Source organism: Brachycentrus maculatus, unplaced genomic scaffold (assembly GCF_059751285.1).
Source record: "Brachycentrus maculatus isolate JH-2025_06_01 unplaced genomic scaffold, ASM5975128v1 h1tg000027l, whole genome shotgun sequence".
Classification (NCBI taxonomy): domain Eukaryota; kingdom Metazoa; phylum Arthropoda; class Insecta; order Trichoptera; family Brachycentridae; genus Brachycentrus; species Brachycentrus maculatus.
The window spans coordinates 531,997-553,002 of NW_028280781.1; the positions used below are offsets into that span (position 1 = coordinate 531,997).

General features: G+C 31.9%; 2 protein-coding genes across 3 annotated transcripts; one reads left to right on the plus strand and one right to left on the minus strand.

Moving 5' to 3' along the window:
- The first annotated feature begins 7,469 nt into the window (after nucleotides 1-7,469).
- Nucleotides 7,470-13,732, plus strand: LOC148312979 (katanin p60 ATPase-containing subunit A-like 2). Its single transcript, XM_088270525.1, has 6 exons — nucleotides 7,470-7,605; nucleotides 9,162-9,548; nucleotides 10,586-10,996; nucleotides 11,790-11,986; nucleotides 12,548-12,792; nucleotides 13,456-13,732. The coding sequence occupies exons 1-6, from the start codon at nucleotides 7,558-7,560 to the stop codon at nucleotides 13,584-13,586; spliced, it is 1,419 nt and encodes a 472-aa protein (XP_088126651.1). The 5' UTR covers nucleotides 7,470-7,557; the 3' UTR covers nucleotides 13,587-13,732.
- A 737-nt stretch (nucleotides 13,733-14,469) lies between these two features.
- Nucleotides 14,470-20,314, minus strand: LOC148312980 (BTB/POZ domain-containing protein 2-like). 2 transcript variants are annotated; one of them, XM_088270512.1, is made up of 6 exons: nucleotides 20,230-20,314; nucleotides 19,323-20,141; nucleotides 18,774-19,085; nucleotides 18,528-18,669; nucleotides 17,344-17,490; nucleotides 14,470-16,119 (listed from the first exon to the last, which is right to left on the minus strand). In XM_088270512.1, the coding sequence occupies exons 2-6, from the start codon at nucleotides 20,084-20,086 to the stop codon at nucleotides 15,961-15,963; spliced, it is 1,524 nt and encodes a 507-aa protein (XP_088126638.1). In that variant the 5' UTR covers nucleotides 20,087-20,141; nucleotides 20,230-20,314; the 3' UTR covers nucleotides 14,470-15,960. The 2 variants fall into 2 exon arrangements, with proteins under 2 accessions (XP_088126638.1, XP_088126629.1); XM_088270503.1 differs by having other exon boundaries at nucleotides 15,827-16,119; nucleotides 19,323-20,314.
- Nucleotides 20,315-21,006: the final 692 nt, after the last annotated feature.

The window sequence follows — 21,006 nt, forward strand, 5'->3', positions numbered from 1 at the left end:
GTCCGCGCTGGCCCGACACTGGTTACTGGCCGCTGCTTCCCGCGAATGCTGCAGCAAATGGCGCAGTGATGCGACACCGTGGGAAAATTCCCCGTTTGCGCAAATATAGGGAAAACGAGCGGCAAATGTTTCTGACCAGAATTTTCACTCATGAAATTATATCATAATAACATAAAGACTTTTTTTCCCTCTGATATTTATTCAATATCACCTTGGACTGGTAGCTTTGTCCGCCTCCGTAAAGTAACGGTCAGCACGCTCGGCTACCGTTCTGGAGGTCCCGGGTTCGATTCCCAGGGGAGGGTCAAATAAATTTAAGTGTTTTTTCACCCTAATATTTATTTAATACTACCCTGGACTGGTACCTGAAGCGGGGGGCTGATCATCTTTCCTTCATGTGTTAACAATCAAGATAACACTGCGTTTATATGATGCAGTGCCCTATGCACAATGGTGCGGATAAGATTTTGAAGAAGAAGAAGTACAAACCAAAAAATCCTAATATATCTATTTATGGATGGTTTTAAGAGATTTTCTTAATTTTAGCCATAAGAAATTAATATATTTATGAGGCGAATGTTGTTAGATTACAAATCCTTTTAAGAAGCAGAGAAAGACTGGGGAAAACTTGGTATGATCAAGTATTTCAAATACTTAATAGTGTTCAGGTCAGGAGTGTCTCATTTAGTGTGGATATGACCTTTTTTTAAAAGAAAGATTTAAATTGCAAACAGAACGTGCGAAAAAAAGTATGCAGTTGAAATAATAATTGAAATCATTGTATTTTAATTTTTGACATCTCATCGAGATGAAGAAAAATCATCTTTGATGAGATGTCTAAAAATAATATGAAAATAACTCCTGTAATTATAAGGAGATAATCCAGATTTTGTGAACAAGTATTTGGACACACTCAAAATGTTGTAAAATCATTATATTTTTCATGGGCGAGTGTTTTTGCCTAGAATTTTCACTCATGAATTACATGAAATTATAGTAACTTTAAACTTAAAGAGTAAATCTACTCACAAGTAGGCATAGGCTATGAAACTTATAAAGTTGAAGCCTGAGTAGGGACATGATAAACGGTGTTGCATAAGCCGTAGCTAGATTTCAGAGTCACTTGGACGTTAGGTAATTCAAAAAAAAAATTTTTTTTCATGGTTTCTAATGTAAGCTGTTTACCCGTATTCGAGGCAAATTTGGTTTCGAGGATTATCGGGAAAGTATAACGCGCGGTATGGCAACCCCACGCTGGCGGCACACTGCGGCAATCATCCCTCTACTGCCCTACTCCCTCTACCCTTCACCCCCTCGCGCTCCCCTCCCCGCCCCGGCGAGCTTTTCCCATTTTCCCTCGGGACTCGGACGCGTGTGCCGTATACATAAGGCGCGAGTCTTTGTTATTTGTTTAGGCAGTAACGAATACTTACATTGAGCGAGTGTTCTTGCCTAGAATTTTCACTCATTTCAATTCAATTTATTCAATAATTAATATATACATTACAAACTAACATTTAAGGCGTATATATTTAAAAAAAAAAATTAAATTAAAAGTAAGGAAGAAGACTCTTGTTAAATGTGTAGAAGAATCCCGCTTCGGAAAACTCCTTCGGACACATGGAACAGTTCAATATCCAATGAGATATTGTTCAACATAGCGGTAGCTCTTTCTACAGGCATAACCGGCAGGTTGGTCCTGTGTATAGGAATGTGAAACAATCTATGCCGACGCTGTCTTAGTTACTATAATTTCATGAATTACATGAAGTTATAGTAACTTTAAACATAAAGAGTAAATCCACTCACAAGTAGGCATAGGCTATGAAACTTATAAAGTTGAAGCCTGAGTAGGGACATGATAAACGGTGTTGCATAAGCCGCAGCTAGAGTTACTTGGACGTTAGGTAATTTAAAAAAATATACTTACATTGCCCGATAGCTAAGCTCACTTACTGCCGGCGTTTATTAATCTGCAGCATTTAAAATGAGTCGTAATTTTTATTCAAAAATGCTGGACTTGCTCATTTGAGGGCGCAATTATAATAAAATATATTAATTGATGAGGTTTCTTTTTTATATAAATGATAAGGTATTTACAAGGTTTGACATTGGCTGATTTAAGTGATTATTTTATGCCACTTTTTAGCCTAACCGAAAATGTGAATTCGATAATGTTTAATCCAAAGTAATGCAAAGCTGAGATAAGCATTATCGATAAAATTAAGAAAGGTGTGTTGAGATGGTTTGGACATGTAGAACGAATGAGTGAGGAAAGAACGGTTAAACAAATTTATGAGGCGAATGTAATTGTAAAAAGGAGCAGGGTATGCCAAATACTTGAAAGTGGTCAGGTTAGGAGTCGTAATAATCGGCGGGTATGTATGAGGAGATGCATGAACGTGGAAGAGGCGAAGAATGTTTGCAAAGACAGAGTGGTGTGGCGTTCTATTCTCTCTGCCTACCCCTGCGGGGAAGCGGCGTGATGGTTAGTTAGTTAATGTTTAACCATGGGTAAAATGATAAATCTTCCTCAGTGTACAGGTTGATTGGTTAAATCAGCCAGTGACAGATCGTTAGCCCTGTTTGAACCCAGACATTTATGTTCCACTCTCAATAAAAACTTCCTTTTGCGTTTTTAAGCAAGAAAAACTAGATTTGTAGTTGAAGTTATAAAATAAAAAATATACTTAATTTTTTCTTCGAATATATTTATTAAATATCACCATGGATGATCACAGTACCTAAAACCCAAGAGTCAAACCTCAACTTGACGTAATTGAAATTAACACCCCGTCTATATGATGCAGTGCCCTATGCACCATTAGGCACAGATAAGGATTAGAAAAAGAAAATAAGGACACTGTTCACTATTATCTAAAACGTATTATTTGAATTGTATGTTTTAAAAACAGATATTTTACTCGATCGACGGAAACTTCACTCGAACGCCCAACTGTGGGTCAAGGTAAAGGTCTATGTCGGTCGTTACAGTAACAAAGAAATAACTCTTTTGTAAAATTACAATTTTTTTATTAGTCAATCTACATTGATATTATTTATTGATTCGACATTTACTTTGTGGAATGACATGTTAATTATTTTTTTTTAAATAAACACTTAAAAAAACGTAAACTCGAAAATATGCAATTTTAACTTAATGATGCATATTATAATGTTTTCAACGTTCTATAAATTGGCAAAATACACTAAGTAATATAAAATGTCAAATATATCGCTTACTCCTTTCAAGAACGTCATAAATCAAAAATCGTCAATTTTCAGTAGTGCCTGTTTTCGGAATGCCCAGAATATACTATATCCCAGCAAAAGAGGCATATTTTTAATTTAGTATTTACCCGCTACAGGTCAGAAAGTGTGGTTTTTGCATTTTGAAGAAAAGATATTGTTTAATTATTTTTTTAAATGTACAAAATATTTTTTAAATCGAGAAAAAACCTTCAGGTTTTACCTAAAAATATATGTTTCACAGTAAAAAGTTAAGTAAGTGGCTTGACATTTATTTTTAATACGTTGTATTATATTTTTAAACTTTTAAAACGTTCTCCTGAAAAATCAAGTTTTTTTTTATTTATGACGTTCTTGAAAGGAGTGAGCGATATGTGGTTTTAAAAGAAAATCCAACATTATGTTTAATAGTGGGTATTTTATTCAGGCTAAAAGCTTTAAATAACAGGGATTAAAGAGTTAACGTTTTTTGCCAGTACATCCACGATAAAATACAACTTGATGAGATTTTTTTTTATTTCATTACAAACGACAAGTTTCGAAAACCGCAGATGTTTTCATCTACCATTGGTTTCGCCACAGTGCTTTTGGAAAGTTTGGTATTTGGGGAACTCATGTCCTCAAATCGATTTCCTCGAAGGACCAGAGATTCTAAAACTAGTTTATCAGAAGACGATTCGAAACAAGTGAAAGATGTATGTTATAATTATTCCTTGGGGCTATCCCAAATCCCATCCAGGAGTTGTCCTATGAACCTCAAGATAAAAAAAATAGCGGTCCTGATAATTGATAACAATGACAAATCAAAAATTCTCCGTCCTGCAAAATCTATTTTTTATACCATACCCTTACCCTTTTACTCCCTTCCTCACACACACTCCTACTGTTTTTTTATTTCATTTTTTATCTCTTAATATTTTAATAGTTATTATAACATAAATGTGGAATTGTTAAATTACGTTCAACTTTTATTAATGTAACTATTTTTGTTAATGTCATTACATTGTTGTTAATGTAACTATTTTTTATAACATAAGTATATTCTTTTTTTAATGTAAAGCTGTACAATTCCCGAACAAATAAAATAAAAATAAATAAAAGGAACTGACGTATTCATTCTTCTCTTAGTTCTTAGTTCTTAGTTCTTATTTTTACTATTCACCTGTAGATGAAAATATCTGTAGTTTTCGAAACTAGTCGTGTGCAATAAAATAAAACTCATTAAATGGTATTATACAAGTGTTTTTTTTTGTTATTAGTAATCTACATATCGCTGGTTAAATGCCAAAGGGCCACAACGCAAAAAAATAAACTCTTTATTCCAAAAATGGTTTATAAGTCGCCAACATTTTCATATTCGAAAAAGGCACCAATGATTCTAGCGTAAGAACTGTCCATATCATTTAGAATCGTGGGTGTCTTTTTTTAATATGAAAATGTTGACGATTTAGTTACAATTTTTGGAATAAAAGTTTTTTTTGCGTTGTGACCTTTTGGCATTTAACCAGCAATATATTACTACAGGTTTATCTACACTTACTTAAAGTTAAAGTCATTTTTAACGTAATTTGATTATATCCGTTATACTATTGTATATACATACTCACATATAGTTCAAGTACGTACATGCTACGTAGTACGTTATGAATTTATTGATTATTTTATACTTGTACTCTACTAGAAATTAAATTATTTTTCTTAGAAAACGGCTCAAGGCTACACAACAGTCGGAATTATTTGATCGAACTTGTATGTTTTTCATGATTTCATACATTACCCTTTGATGTAGGCAATATGAGAGCACATCTGTCGAGTTTTAGGTTATTTTGGAGTTTCGTTGTTGTTATTAACAGTTTTATATTATATAAATACATTACATCACCTTAAGTGAACTTAAATGCCTTATCAGTATCAAATCAACAACATCAAAATGTTATTGTATAATAAATATATGATATTCTAATCAAATGGAATATTACATCCCAGGGTTTAGGCCCCGTTCACAATACGAACCATACAAATGGCAAACGACGAGCAGTAATTATTTAAAAAAATATATTTAAAAAATAGCGGCGGTCATGTCCCGCCCATTCATTTGTTATTCTCTTCTCGTGGTTCATGTAATTGCGGCCTAAGGGCGTTTGTGCACTACACGGAATTTCACCGTCCGGCACTTCAGTTAGCATATAAAACGGATGATTGGCTTGGATTGGCTTGTGCTTTTGTCTTTCTTTCTTCGGATCGGCGCGTTTTATATGTCAACTGAAGTGCCGGACGGTAAAATTTCATGTAGTGCACAATCGCCCTAAGGGCGCTTGTCCACTACACGGGATTTCACCGTCCGGCAGTCCGGTTTTGAAAAATGAAAACGACTACGACATTTGAGCGTGATCGAATTTACGCGCAACGTGTTCACGCACCGATCAAGAGCACCGATTCGAAGAAATATGGACAAAAGCACAAGCCAATCCAAGCCATTTATCGTTTTAAAACGCTAACTGACGTGCCGGACGGTAACATTCTGTATAATTCCGGGTAGTATACAGAATTTTAAACAATAACATCAATCGTACATGTTTTTGTCCCACACTCGTCTGAGAGATTGTATTTGTACTGCATTCAAATGAAGTCGAAATGTGATCTCTATGGACAAATGAAAAAATAATTAACAGTTATGTTAATAATAATTTAAAAAAAATACGAAATGAATATAACAATTCAATATGACCCAAATTATTTTTTGTTTATTAGATTATTTATTATATTTATTATAAAGTATTATAAAAATATTATCTAAACTAGATAAGATGACTCTTCTACATACGAGTACATCACATCTTGACCCACTGCAAAATAAATTTGCTATAGAATTGTGAATGACGCAAAATCTATGATATAAATAATAACATCTAAATGTTTTCGTAAAGTAATTACTTATATATTATTATATAGTTAATCTTATTTAATTGTCAATAATTATAATACTGTTTGACGCTTTAAAAACTAATTACCGAGTTTAATCTTTTAAAGTTAATTCTCGACTGGATATATCATTCAATAATATTTTCAAGTAAAAAAGAAAAAGAAAAAAGTGTTGAGGAATGAAGGCTGAGAGATCAAACGTTCAAATTCAGAAGCGAACGGCCACACTAGGGGTCGGACGAGTTTCCACGCGCATTTGTTTTTAGAAAATTACTTTTTAAAATATGTATTGAATTTTTTTATTTTTTTTATTTTACGTATATATATTTTTTTATTTATGCCTAATATTTTTTATGTTATTTTCTTTGTTTATTTATTAAGATTAATCGTATATTGGGCCTTAAGTCGTGGTAGAGTTGGGGTTTATCCCATATTCCCTCACTAACTTCAGGCCACAGTTTTACATCATCATAATAAATTATCATAAATTTTAGCAAGTAATTCATTGAATCCTATATCTACCAAGTCAACAACATTCCTAGCACAATATTCACACAGGAATTTGGATGTGAACTTGTCAACTCATTAACTAACCATCACACCGCTTCCCCGCAGGTGTAGGCAGAGAGAATACAACGCCACACCAATCTGTCTTTGCAAACAATATTCGCCACTTCCACATTCATGCGTCTCCTACATACGCGCCGATTATTCCAACTCCTGAACTTTCAAGTACATTATTTTCAAGTATTTGAAATACTTGATCATGCCAAGTTTTCCTTGGTCTTCCTTTGCTTCTATTATCAATTACCAAACCATCTCAATACACCTTTCTTAATTTTGTCGATAAACTAGTTTATAGTACTTAACGCACATGTGTGTGTGTATGTGTATTTTTTAGTATTTCTAAGAAATAAAATGAATATTCTAAACACAAACATCAGTAGCAAACAGTATTTCTTTTATATAGACGTAATATTTTTATTATGTTATCTTCTACCCAATACATATATTTATTTTAATCTCCGTAAAATATCTCGTATACGGTGTTCCCGGCTAAAGTAACTAACGTGCGTGACTCGTGTTAGCATGCCACAGGTTGGAAAATGATCACAAACACGATAGAATCACGAAGCCTTAAAGGAAAATCAATAGTTGAAACGGCAAAAATTATACCTACCCTTGAACTGGTAGAAAATTAACCGTCCCTTTTTGATTAATGAACACACCCCTACCACCACACTGGTAACAAAAAATGTCGCCATGGCAACCGAAGCGCATAAAAAGTGTTTGTGAGCTTTCAGAGTTAGTTTGATTTACGATCAAATGCATAAGTTCGTTATCTAAAACACTGCATAAGTAAACGCGGTGTATTATTTAATTAAAATGACCCTCGAGATATCCTTCGGTTCGAACAATTTCCGGAAGGAGTCAGTAAGTACCCAATTTTTATTAAAAAAAATAGTATGATCAAATGCACCAAGTTCGTAATCTAAATCACCGCATAAGTATACGCGGTGTTTTATTTAATTAAAATGACCCTTGAGATATCCTTCGGTTCAAACAATTTCCGAAAAGATTCAGTAAGTACCCAATTTTTATATTAAAAAAAAATAGTATCGAAATACATACAGTGCACACTATTTCGTATGTAACAGATTTTTTCCTTTAATTAATTTTTAAAAGACATCAAGAAAGCCTTCCGGTATCACCATTACACTAAATACACTTTTGATATTAAAAAAAATTATATATATATAATTCTTATCATATTGTTATATTAATATCACATATATTTTTTTTAAATATTGTTATGTCAAAGAAATATACATTAGCAGGTACGCACGACATTATTAGTTTATTTTTGTAAATTATAAACCAAGTTCAGTTGTTTTTATTCTTTCATAAAAAAAACATTTAAAAAAATATAGCAAATGGAAACTCCAATGACATCCTTTAAACTATAAAATTTAACACAAAAATAATAATATGTAATATGTATTTACGTAAAATATATTACTATGACATAAAATAATATATGACATAAAATAATGTTTAATATATAAGAAATGGTTTCATTTACATAATACAATTTCCTACCGAAACCAATTGACAAATAGTACCGTACGTCTAAAATAAAAACAGTAGAAATTTAAAAAAAAATACACCTTAACACTCTCCTTATCATTCATCTTTCACTTTGTGTAATACCTACCACTTCAATAAATCATTTTTTTATGAATGATAAGAAGAGTGTTATATTACCATACCACAAAGTTAACAATGCTTTTAATATACAAAATCAAAATTACACATTATTAGTATTTAATAATATAAGAGAATAGTATTTATAAAATTATTTTTATTTCAATTAATTTTGTGATCAGGTGTTATTAAAAAAAAAGTTAGTAATATACATAGAAAACCACTCACCGAGATTTCAGTCTATCGGACCCGTTTCGAGATATACCCATCTCTTCGTCAGGATAATCACCACTAATATTATACATACTGATCGTACAAGTAACACTATTCACCACTACTATAGCACATTCACATACTTACACCTTCACAAAATATTTATAAAACAGTTTCAAAGTTCCTTGACCTTGCATATAAGCAGGGTTTTTTACAATAAAAACCCTGCTTACATACAAGTTTTTTTCCCAAAAAAAACCTTTTTTTACAAAAAAATGTACCAGAACTCACTTCATGTCAAGCTTTTTAGTAAAAAAATATATATTTAAATATCAAACAATACAATATTTTATCATTTTGATGAATTATATAAATAAAGATTGTAATTACGTAACCGCAAACTTTGTTTCGTCTGATTGATTTTAATAATTAAAAAAAAAACATCTTTGAAAAAAGGTGCCGTTCCAGCGCGTTACATGGAAAAAAGCCCTCCAAATAAAAATATATATATCAATAAGTATGTATAATAAAAGCGTCTGATTCATGATAAATATTTTTTGTGATAATTACAGAAAGAGAATCCAGCTAAAGCTAGAAAACGAAATATTTTATATTTAATTTTAAATTATTTAAGAGATGAAGGACTGTTTGAAACCGCTGATAATCTTGTAATAGAAGCTCGTCTCACAAATGACTATCAAGTGTGCGATAACATCGATTTGGATATTATATTGCAAGACTTCTCTAATTACTATTTCATAAAGTTTAATAAAAATCCATTGATATGTAAGAAAAATAAAGAATCGGAGAAAGAAGCGTTAAAAGGAAGCAGTGCAGATACGAAGAAAAATAAAACAAAACCGCGTAAAGACAACATAAATAAAGAATCGACTAAATGCGAAGACGACTCGAAGCAGGCCTCAGAAGAAGCGATCATCATCACTAAACTACAAGACAGAGTAAGTTTTTGAAGTAATTTTTATTGGTATCTCAACATACATATGTGAATAAATATATTAAAACAAATCAAGTACATTTAAATATAGATTCAAAACCATAGAAAATTTATGAAAATTGCATGGGTAGGTAAGGATGCCAATGAATATTTGAAGCAATGAAAGCTGGCTGGGTTTGATATCTGTTTTTGAAACACAAGTGTTGAGTAGGTACCGGTAATTTAGTAAACAATATGATTGAAATCAAATTAGGGTAGAAAACAAGGGGCGACGATAGTTTATAATCTATGGACATATCTTTAATCTATCTTCACAAGGTTAAATTTCAAAGGCATATCTGAATCCGAGCACTAATTATAAATCTCGATTTCTTTTTAAATCAGTCAAAACATAAATAATAAAACTCGTCGGTATGACAACATTGTCGGTTGCCATAGTTACGAATTATGTACTAATCTAGGTAGGTACCAAGATTTCAAATTTGCTTTCTGACAGAATATTTTTTTTTATATAGAAGGCACTGTATGAAATAGAAAATATTTCTTGAGAAAAAATAACGTTGAGATGGGTACCGCATTACCGGAGGGAATATTGTAGGAGGATAATGTTTTTAAATTGTATTTTAATTTAAATGACTCATTATAGTTATTTCTGCTGTAAAAAATACAATTTAAAACATTAACCCTGCGATAACGCGGTAACTATATCAACGTTATGGGGGGGTTTACTGTACATGTATATAAACAAAGAATCATTTCATAAAAGATTTATGGATTACATACGTCAATGACTTGTTTGATACTCACCCGATTCCAATATGATAAAATTTTATGGAATCTTCACTACCAGTTGCTAGATGTTTATAGCAAACAATATTATTACTATTTACTGAAAATTTCTCCTTCCAATATACAAATGAAATTGTGACAAATATACCATTTTGATTTTTTCAATAGGAAAAACTGATGCTTGTGCATTAGATTTCCATCAAGTTATTAATGTTTAATGTTATTAATAAATAATATTTTGTTAAATTTTAGGGCGATAAAAAGAATGTTTTTCTATCAAACTGTAATTATAATGAAACAATGATAGAAACAAAACCATTTAGTAAATTTGTTTCTGATTTACAATCAGAATTAAAAGATGTTGCTGAGGCGATATATCAAACAACGAAATGCCGACATTCAGGAGTGTTATGGAAAGACATCAAGGGATTAGAAAATGCTAAAAATTCATTGAGAGAAGCTGCGATTTTTCCCCTCAGATATCCTAACCTCTTCCAAGGCCTAGTATCTCCTTGGAAAGGTATATTACTCTACGGGCCTCCGGGAAGTGGAAAAACATTACTGGCAAAAGCTCTGTCCAGCGAGTTTCATAGAACTTTCTTCAATATATCCGCTAGTCTCATTCTTAGCAAGTGGCGAGGGGAATCTGAAAAAAATATTAAAGTAAGAATAATTCTAACTGTCAATCAATAGACCATTCATATTTAATGTATTACATAACAAATATGTTTAAATAATATACAGTGAAACCTCTATCTATTGTTTTTAAAGGGACCTATTAAAATAAACTATGAATGCGGGATTAAGAGGTCAATACGCAAATAGTTAGAATAGACAAATAGACCGAGTAAAGATAACGTCCTCCCAATCTGCATAACCATTCGTAGGCTAAAATTCTAAGAAGAATACATGTTTCAGATGCAAATGCATTTATTTAAAAAAAATACAAACCTGAATAGAATTTTAAAAAATACTTTTGTTTTTGAGCTGCTGACACATCCGGGAAAACGATTATTCGAGGAACGATAGATAGAGGTTTCACTGTAGTATGTAAAACCTATATAATCTTTTAATACATACATAGCCCGCCTCCGTAGTGTACTGGTTAGGGCTTTAAGCCGCTGTACTGTGTCGCGCGGGTTCGATTCCTGAGGGGGTCAAAATAAATATAAGAAATTTTTCACTGTTATATTAGTTTCATCACTCTGGTCTGGTAACTGATGCCCAGCACTAGTCATCTTGCCTGCCTATAATTAACAACCAAGATAACACTCTGTCAATGTAATTCAGTGCCCTAAGCACCATTGGGTGAGGAAAAGGGTTAGAAGAAGTATCTTTTAAAACTAAAGGAAAAAATCACTTGAAGCCAGTGGTTGTCTTGAATTAGAGTAAATAATTTTTAGAATTTGTATTGACTTCATTTTGGTTTAAATTTTTTGTTAAAATATTTTTCCAGGTGCTTTTTGACTTAGCTCGATATTATGCGCCCTCTATAATATTTGTCGATGAATTTGAGGCTTTAGCGTCAAAACGAGATAACTCTACAGAACATGAAGCATCAAGACGCCTTAAAAGTGAAATCCTGATTGAACTCGACGGACTGGGAAAAACAAGTGAAAACATTTTGTTTCTTGCAACATCAAACCTTCCATGGTAAGTAATGTTGATATGATAAGGAAAAGTAACAAACACGCCACAAATTTCATTACATACCAAAGAGAGTATTAAACAATGAAACTATTCATATAAAAGATAGAATTTACTCATTTATGGTTCACAAATACAAACAAATAGTAATATTTTTTTTTAAATAATCAAATCAACAAAAGCAAAAAACTAGCTCATGTATAAGTATGGCTTAAGCATTGTATTATTGTATAATTGTATTAAACACAGACAGGATTCAAAGGTAATCACGCAATAAGACAAGTACATCGGGCTGGACTATGAATGACATGTATGAATAAATTTTATTAATGCTCATAAGCAAAAAGCCTCTAAGGGGCATTCAGATATAAATTAAGTGGATGTATCCAGTTTGGTGGGATTCTCTGTAGAGCTTATTTAAAGTCTCATAAATTAATTAGCTATTTAGTAAAAGTAAAAATGGAGACATTACATAAATTGATTTAGTGTAAAATGCATGGCACCCCAATCCATTACGCTTCTTGTGTATATACTCGTATATGTTTTTATTTTTTATGTTTTATCTAGGGAAATAGATCCAGCAATTTTGAGAAGATTGGAAAAGAGAATTTATATACCTCTGCCTGATGCAGATTCACGGGAAGGCATGTTCAAAATGTTTTTGGAAAGTTCAGAATACAATATATCATCAGTAAAATTAAGTAATTTATCAGAAATAACAGATGGTTACTCGGGATCAGACATTCGGGTGATCTGTAAAGAGGCTGCAATGATATCAGTCAGAAAGTACTTGAGTGAAATTGATGAATCAGGTAACATATTATTAAGGTATTACAATTGAAACTTCATATAAGAAGAGCCCAAGGACTGGGATATTTTTCTCTCGCAATTTTCTCTCTTGTATCCACGCATTATTTTACAAAGGGGTAAACTGACGGGACCTAAAGCCAGCACCCTTTTAAAGCGATTTCTCTTATATCCAAGTTTGACTATATTAAGATTAATTCATAAACGTTAGATAATGATAAAAGAAGTGCTTATTTCAAGATTTCTTATCATCATAAGTGTCAAAAATACTCAGAAAGATTAAAATTTCAGTTAGATAGTTACGAGTTGCAGTTCTTAAAGCAATGTTAATTATTAAATTATTTTTTTTTCAATCCTGTAATTTAAAAAAATATATTATGTAAAATTAATACCAAATACACATCCTTAAGCTTAACTTTAATAAAAAAAATCATACAAGATAAACATACTTTTACTTAATAACTAGTCCCGTTTTTAGAAAAAAAATGGTTATGTTATGCATGCTATTATTTTTTCATCAGTTAGTAAGTTTTGAAGGTACTAAACAATCACTTACACTGGAAAATATGTCACATGACATGTGCACTTTGTATTCTAGTATTCAGAATTTGAATATACCGAAAACTTATTATGTATTACCAAAATACTTACTATTTTATTTATTGTAGGAAAATCACCACCTACCAAGCATGTCATACAACACCAAGACTTGGAATCATCAATATATAAAATAAAACCAACAGCAAAGTTACTATCTGTAAAATATAGTCAGTGGTCGGAATCCATGGGAGCTGAATAAAATTATATTAATGTATAATATAGCTTGGAGTAAAAGTGGTCCAAGAGATATTTTTATTGTTCCGATATAAGGAAACAATCATTCAAGGCAGGCAGGGTAACCGAGACATCAAATTATTGATTTTTAGGGGTTGAAAGGAGATTCCTTTTCCACGGGAGCAACATATTTATTTTAATATGCTTCTATTTCTAACTTTAGTAGCGAATTACCCATGGTGCCTCAAAGATTGACTACTCCTAGAAAAAAACAAGGATAAATAAATATCACAAAACTTTACATTTGGGCATAAAAAATTACACAAAAATGGTCATTTTACGAAATTTACTTTTGATCCTATATTCTAAACTCAAATTCTGAGTAAAAAAATGTCATTCTTTTATCAAGTACCCTAGAGAATACATATATTGTTTTACCGCTTTAACCATTTTATTTAAGTATTAATATACAAATATACTGCTTAACATCGAGATGAATTACGGACTCAATATTAAGGATCTCACAGGCTTAGGCAGCATGTGCACTACACGGAATTTTACCGTCCGGCAGTCCGGTTTTGAAAAATAAAAGCTATGACAGTTAAGGGTGATCAAACATATGCGCACCGTGGTCACGCACCGATTGAGCACACCGATCTGAAGAAAGAAAGACAAAAGCACAAGCGAATCCAAGCAAATTATCCGTTTTATATGCTAACTGAAGTGCCAGACTGTCAAATTCCATGTAGTGCAAAACGCCCTTAGGGTCAAAGAAAAAGATATTGGGTTTTGAGGACCATGTTTTTGTATCCAATAATAATATTGTAGTTTTTCTGAATACATACTCACATTGACCTTTTTCCGAAAAATGAATCAAAACAAACTTTGTTTGAAAAAAAAACGGATAATTCTTTATTAAGTCTTTATTAAACATGTATATAATGTTTCTTTTATATAAATATACAACACTGAATAACGAATAAAATCTGATTTGAGAACATTCATTTTTATTTTAACCGTAATCCTAAAAATCCTCTTTAAAATGTGACCATATCTAAGATAGCGGGAATTATCTATATTAAGGTAAGGAATCCACAAACAGAATGTACCATGTACATACATATTGTTTTTTTTTTTAAGATTTGAATTAAAATTAAAATAATGTATTCATTATTAATTACACAGATCATTTTATGTGTTTCTCTGTTATAAACAGAAAATACACCAATATTCTCTAGACAAGAGCAAAGATGATGATTTTTAATATGATATAAACTCATTGTATGAGTATTTCTCATTTAAAATTAAATGTTACATTTATATCATGCAAAGTAACCATCTCCCATTTAAAATATAAAGTAGAGATACATATCGCTCACTCCTTTCAATATCATATATCAAAAATGGAAAATTTTCAGCTGTGCATGTTTTCAGAATACCTAGAAAATGTACAATATCCCAGCAAAAGCGGCACATTTTAAACTTAATATTTACCCGCTCCAGGGCAGAAATTATTGTTTTAGCATTTTGAAGAAAAGGTATTGTTTAATTATTTTTTTAAATATACTAAATATTTTTCAAATGGATAAATAACATTCAGGTTTTACCTAAAAATATCTTCTTGCAAAGTTCAATAAGTGGTTTGATATTTGTTTTTCAATACATTTTATTATATTTTTAAACTTTAAAAACAATCTCCTGAAAAATCAAGTTTTTTGATATATGACGTTGTTGAAAGGAGTGAGCGATATGTAAATAATGATAGTGTATACGTATATAGTTAAATTATAAATCACAATAAAATTACAAGATAAAGACATAATATTAATTCATACAGTCATAGGTGTTAATACCTAGATATAAAATCCAAAGTCACCTACTTTGGTTACAGTGAATTTACTGTTCATCTTTTAAAAATGCAGTCTTAAATCGTTTTCATTCTTATTTGTCATAAAATTATTGATGCTACATAAAAATAAGCCGACAAAAGGAACAATTTTTTAGAATATATAATTTAAGAATTCCCGAAGGAGAAGGAATAGGTTTAGTCTAATATTTACTTACTACTTAGGTTAAAAGAAAGGATATAAGAATACCTATATATTAAAAAATTCAATAAATTAAACATGATAATATAAAATATGTAAATAACAAAACAAAACACAATATATTGGAAGAAATTCACCTCATCAAAGCAAGTAAAATATATTTTACTATACTTGAAGTAGTCTTTTTTTTCTATTTTGTCAAAAACAAAATGTTTTACCAGCAAACGAACCTAATATATTATACAACATTCAGAGTTTTACTCTACGTAATATTTAACGATACGATGATCTAGAATATATTTTAAATATATTTCTGCGTCAGTACAATAAAAACGAGTGTAATATCACAATTTAAGTATAGAATATAATGGCGGGTATTTGACCATCATCAGCTGAAGTTCCATTATTGTTTCCAGCGGCGTAGGAGAACTGGAATACCACCTTTTCTCCATTAGGACATTCAGCCACAACTCTTCTCTGACCTCTAGTGCCGTAATAGGAGTCAGAACCCTGAAACACAAGTATTTAAACATTACCCCTTTCCACTCTGACCATTTTTTCTAATAACTGATCAGCTACTCTGAACAAAAAAAAAGTGACGTTTTCTACCATTAAAATAGATATTTTGGTTCCCTAATTTTGGGACACCCTGCCTGGCAATTCGTATGACCATGTTAATTAAGATTAAATGTTTTTATCTGAAATATTTTTTGGTAGAATATACTTGGATGATAGAGAAATCAGTGATTAAAGTTATACCTGCGCCGGGCCAGACATTGTGGCCCACGGAGCTGCCTACTAGAATCATACGGGCCAGAATGTCTGGCCTACAGAGTGGTAAGAGTTAATAAATGTATTATTACAGACCCTGTGAGAAGAGAGCAACTCTTTAATTGGCAGCTTTATTTTTTTCATTGACAGTGGAATATTATATATCAAACTAAATTCATACTGTAAGAGTATTCAAAGTCCAAAATAATAATTTCCATGTGTAAAATGAATAAGTTTAATCCGGACCCACAAAAAATAGCCAATTACATATACATAACAGTAATTTAAATATTTGAAATATTTAAACTACACAAATTGATGATAACATAGTCATTCTTAGAATAATTATGAAAAAATGAACAAAATAATTTTTTAACATCTATTATACTAAGGGCTTTTTTCACGTAAAGTGGTGGAACAGCGTTTTGGCATCTTTTTTCACAGATATATATGTTTTTTTTTAATTTTCAAAATCAATAAAACGGAACAATATTTGTGCTTTTCTTATTACAATCTATACATATTTATTTTGTCCGCCTCTGTAGTGTAATGGTCAGCACGCTCGACTACCGTTCTGGAGGTCCCGGGTTCGATTCCCAGGGGGGTCAAATAAATATAAGTGATTTTTTCACTGTAATATTTATTCAACCCTGGACTGGTACCTGAAGCGGAGGGCTGATCACCTTTCCTTCGTGTGTAAACGATCAAGTTAACACTGTGTTCATATGAAGCAGTGCCCTATGCACCATTGGGGTGCGGATAACGGTTTTCTTATTATTATTATACATATTTATATAACTCTTCAAAATTATAAAATATGGTATTGTAATTTTTTTTTTTAATTAGTAAAATGAAGTGAGTTCCAGGACCATTTTTGTTTAAATAAATCCCCGATTATACTATTTTGATTATTGTATAAGGACTTAATTTACCTATATCTGATAAGTTATGCAAAATGTTTACCTTCAGAGTTGCACTAGCTATGTATGAAGTATTTGGGGATATTTCAATAGGATCTTTAAACATGGCCCTGAAAGTATCATCAGTGCCATCACAACTAAATGAAGTATTGTTTGATCCACAAACTTTTTTCGAACCTGTATGTATAATCTGAAAAAAAACACATAATGCATAAATTAAATATATCCATATGCAGCAGTACACCCTTGTACACTTTTGTCAAAATGTAGGTCACTATCATTATTCCCTTGTGGGAAATATTGAAATATTTTTACTATATCGCTCACTCCTTTCAAGAACGTCATAAATCAAAATACTTGATTTTTCAGGAGAACGTTTTTAAAGTTTAAAAATATAATACAATGTATTAAAAATAAATATCAAGCCACTTATTGAACTTTTTACTGTGCAACAGATCTTTTTAGGTAAAACGTGAAGGTTTATTCTCCATTTGAAAAATATTTAGTATATTAAAAAAAATAGTTAAACAATACCTATTCTTCAAAATGAAAAAACAACACTTTCTGCCCTGTAGCGAGTAAATATTAAGTTAAAAATATGCCGCTTTTGCTGGGATATAGTACATTTTCTGTGCATTCTGAAAACATGCATAATTGAAAATTTACAATTTTCGATTTATGACGTTCTTGAAAGGAGTGAGCGATATGTAATACCCGGCCACATGTTGCTGTGGTTCAGTCTGGTTAAATGGAATAAAAAAAAAAACACATTTCTAATATGTTTAATTTGACATTGCTTTAAGATTTTTAATAAATGAACATTAACATTTTTATTTATATTAATAAAATATACAAAAACACAGGCGTATTCGATGTTATGTTGTATTAATATTTTAAAGCGATCAGTGAACTTTAGGAGATTTAAGACTAACATTTACCGCTTCCACCTCTAAAACGTAATGGTCAGCACAGTCAGCTACTGTTCTGGAGGTCCCGGGTTCGATTCCCAGGGGTGTGTCAAATAAATATAAATAAAGTAATTTTATCACTCTAATATTACCCTTGACTGGTATCTAAAGCGGAGGGCTGATCACCTTTCCTTCATGTGTTAACAATCAAGATAATACTGCGTTTATATGATGCAGTGCCCTATGCACCTTTTACATTTTTATTTATACAGGTTAAAGAGGAAAATGAAAAATTCACTTTTGTTATGCATAAACACACCTGAATTTGAACTTCGTATTCAGAAGATCCAAAGAATGATCCATAAAGACCGAATCCAACAACGAATATTCTTTGGTCGACGATGAATCGGATTCGATCTGAACTTCCACTATAACCCCACCGAGACTCGGTGTGAATAAACCTGTTAATAAAAGTAGGTTAGTTAAAAGTCATGAATAAAATCAACATGGAATGTATAGTGCTGACAAGATAGAAATATAAATTATGTTTCATTTCCAAAAATACCTGTGAACAGTTTGCTCCTTCCCAGTCATGCAACATCTAGGCAAATCTAGGAAATCCACACTCGGTTTTGGATTGACAATATAGTACAAGAACAACTGCACGCACTCTCTATCCGATAGGATACCGCTTTGAGCGGGACCGGTCGCAAATTCTTCCACTGACATTAAAGGAAATCTGATTTTATTGAATGCCCTCCCGATAACGTATCTCTGGTTTGCAGAAGTAATCGGCAACTGACGACGTGCGCACTCTGCTTCCGACCAGCGTAACACAGCGCTAAATATCTTCGCTTCCCTGATTCGGAGAGTATCCCTAAAATCATTAAAATCGGAGTTATTAAAAATTAAGTTCATAGGACTTCCATGTTCTTATATTTTCATGGCTATTCCAATCTGTATAAGACCAGGAAATAAGTTTTATTTTTAGCAAAGCTGCAATCTTCGCAAACTAAACTTGGGAAGTGTAAAATGTTAAGCTAAGGTAAAAAATAGAGATGTCGCTTTCCTCAAAGGACAGAGGAATAGGACTTGAATAACTATTACATCGTACCTTTCTAGAACAGCATTCAATGTAGCTTGATCTATGTCAGTAAACCCATCTGCGTTGAAGGCATCAGCGGTGTTCTTGTCTATCATATCCAGACACAGTGCTGCCAATTGCGGTTCATCAAATAATTTAGCTTGAGTCAACAGAAGGAAAGCGTTGTCACTGCCGAGGTTACTCTTTAGGAAATCCACACAATGCTCTTCGAGTGCCGACACTGCGTATTTTTTGGCTGTATACAAAGTAGTCATTACAGTTTCAGGACCAATTTGCACTTCGTCCGTATATAAGAACTTCATAAGGTGTAAGAATGCAGCTGGTTCCACATCCGGTAATTCAATTTCATCCGATGTTGAGGCTAAAGTGCCATTAAACATTGCATCAAACACTGCACTTCCGACAGACAAGACAAACTTGTGAGCGGGAATGCGTTGTTGCTGGGTATCTTTGCCCACTATAAAATGGACATCGCATAAAATATCGCTGTTAAAAAGAAATGCCAGACGGTCCTTCAAAGTCGGTTTTGTCGCTTGCCAATTATAGGCGGGTTGTTCTTGAGAGTTAGACGGACGAGACTGCTCTTCCTGGTTTTCGCATCCACTCTCTGAAATTGAATCTTCTCGCTCCGATCCCGTCAGTGGCCTTCCTTGACGGTTAGAAGGTTGCATATTTTGGGGCGCATCATTGTGTATTTGGTTCCCCTCGGGTCGTAAATTCATCGCACAAGCTACCAATCTTCGAAAATCACCGTTTTTCGAAGGATTTGTCATAGTGGGTAGGATTTTTTTATTCTACCTTTTGTAAAGTGTGACTCGTATAGAAAATCTATCAAAACATTAAAACGATCCCATTTAACAAATTTAAGAAAACATAGTGATTATTTGTAGCATTAAAATGTAGTGAAAACACTCACCTAAATCAAGTAAAACACCCGCATCAAAATATTTAACTAAATGTCAAAAAATAATACAGATAGCAGTTTACGTCTTTTCACTGATAGAGAAAATTCCAGTGGCTCCCGTGTAGTTGCATTTGCCATAAAATAAGTAGGTAATGGATAAAGCTTTTTTTTCAAATAAAAATGACTACCCTCATTTTTGAAATATGAAAAATCTTATTCTATATAAATAATAGATAATCAGAAATTATGTAGGAAAGTAAACAATATGTTGAAATAAGAAAATATTAGGGAAAGAACGTATTAATAAATCATCCTGAAAAAGAAACGGTTTTTAGTATTTTAATTTTAAAGCTAATTCAAAGTGATGGCTAATAGGAGCGAGTGTTTTTGCCTACAATTTTTACTCATGAATTACTTGAAATTATAGTTACTTTAAATATAAAAAGTAAAACCACTCAAAAACAGGTATAAGCTATAAAACTTATTAAGTTGAAGCCTAAGTAAAGCCAAGTAAGGGGTGTTGCATAAGCCGTAGCTAGATTTTAAAGTCAATTGGACGTTAGGTTATTTAAAAATACCCAACGGACTAACAGAAGCTTATAATCGTATTAGTTAGTTACGTACTGCGTGTTGAGCAATAGTCTGTTTTGCACAATGTAGTGTATAATAGATTGTATTGATAAAGAAATGCTCAAGTATGATTAAATTATGCATATTCTTACGGTTAATGCGTTTTGATTTAAAAAAATATATATAATCACCCTTTACTGACTTTTTCCCTAATATTAG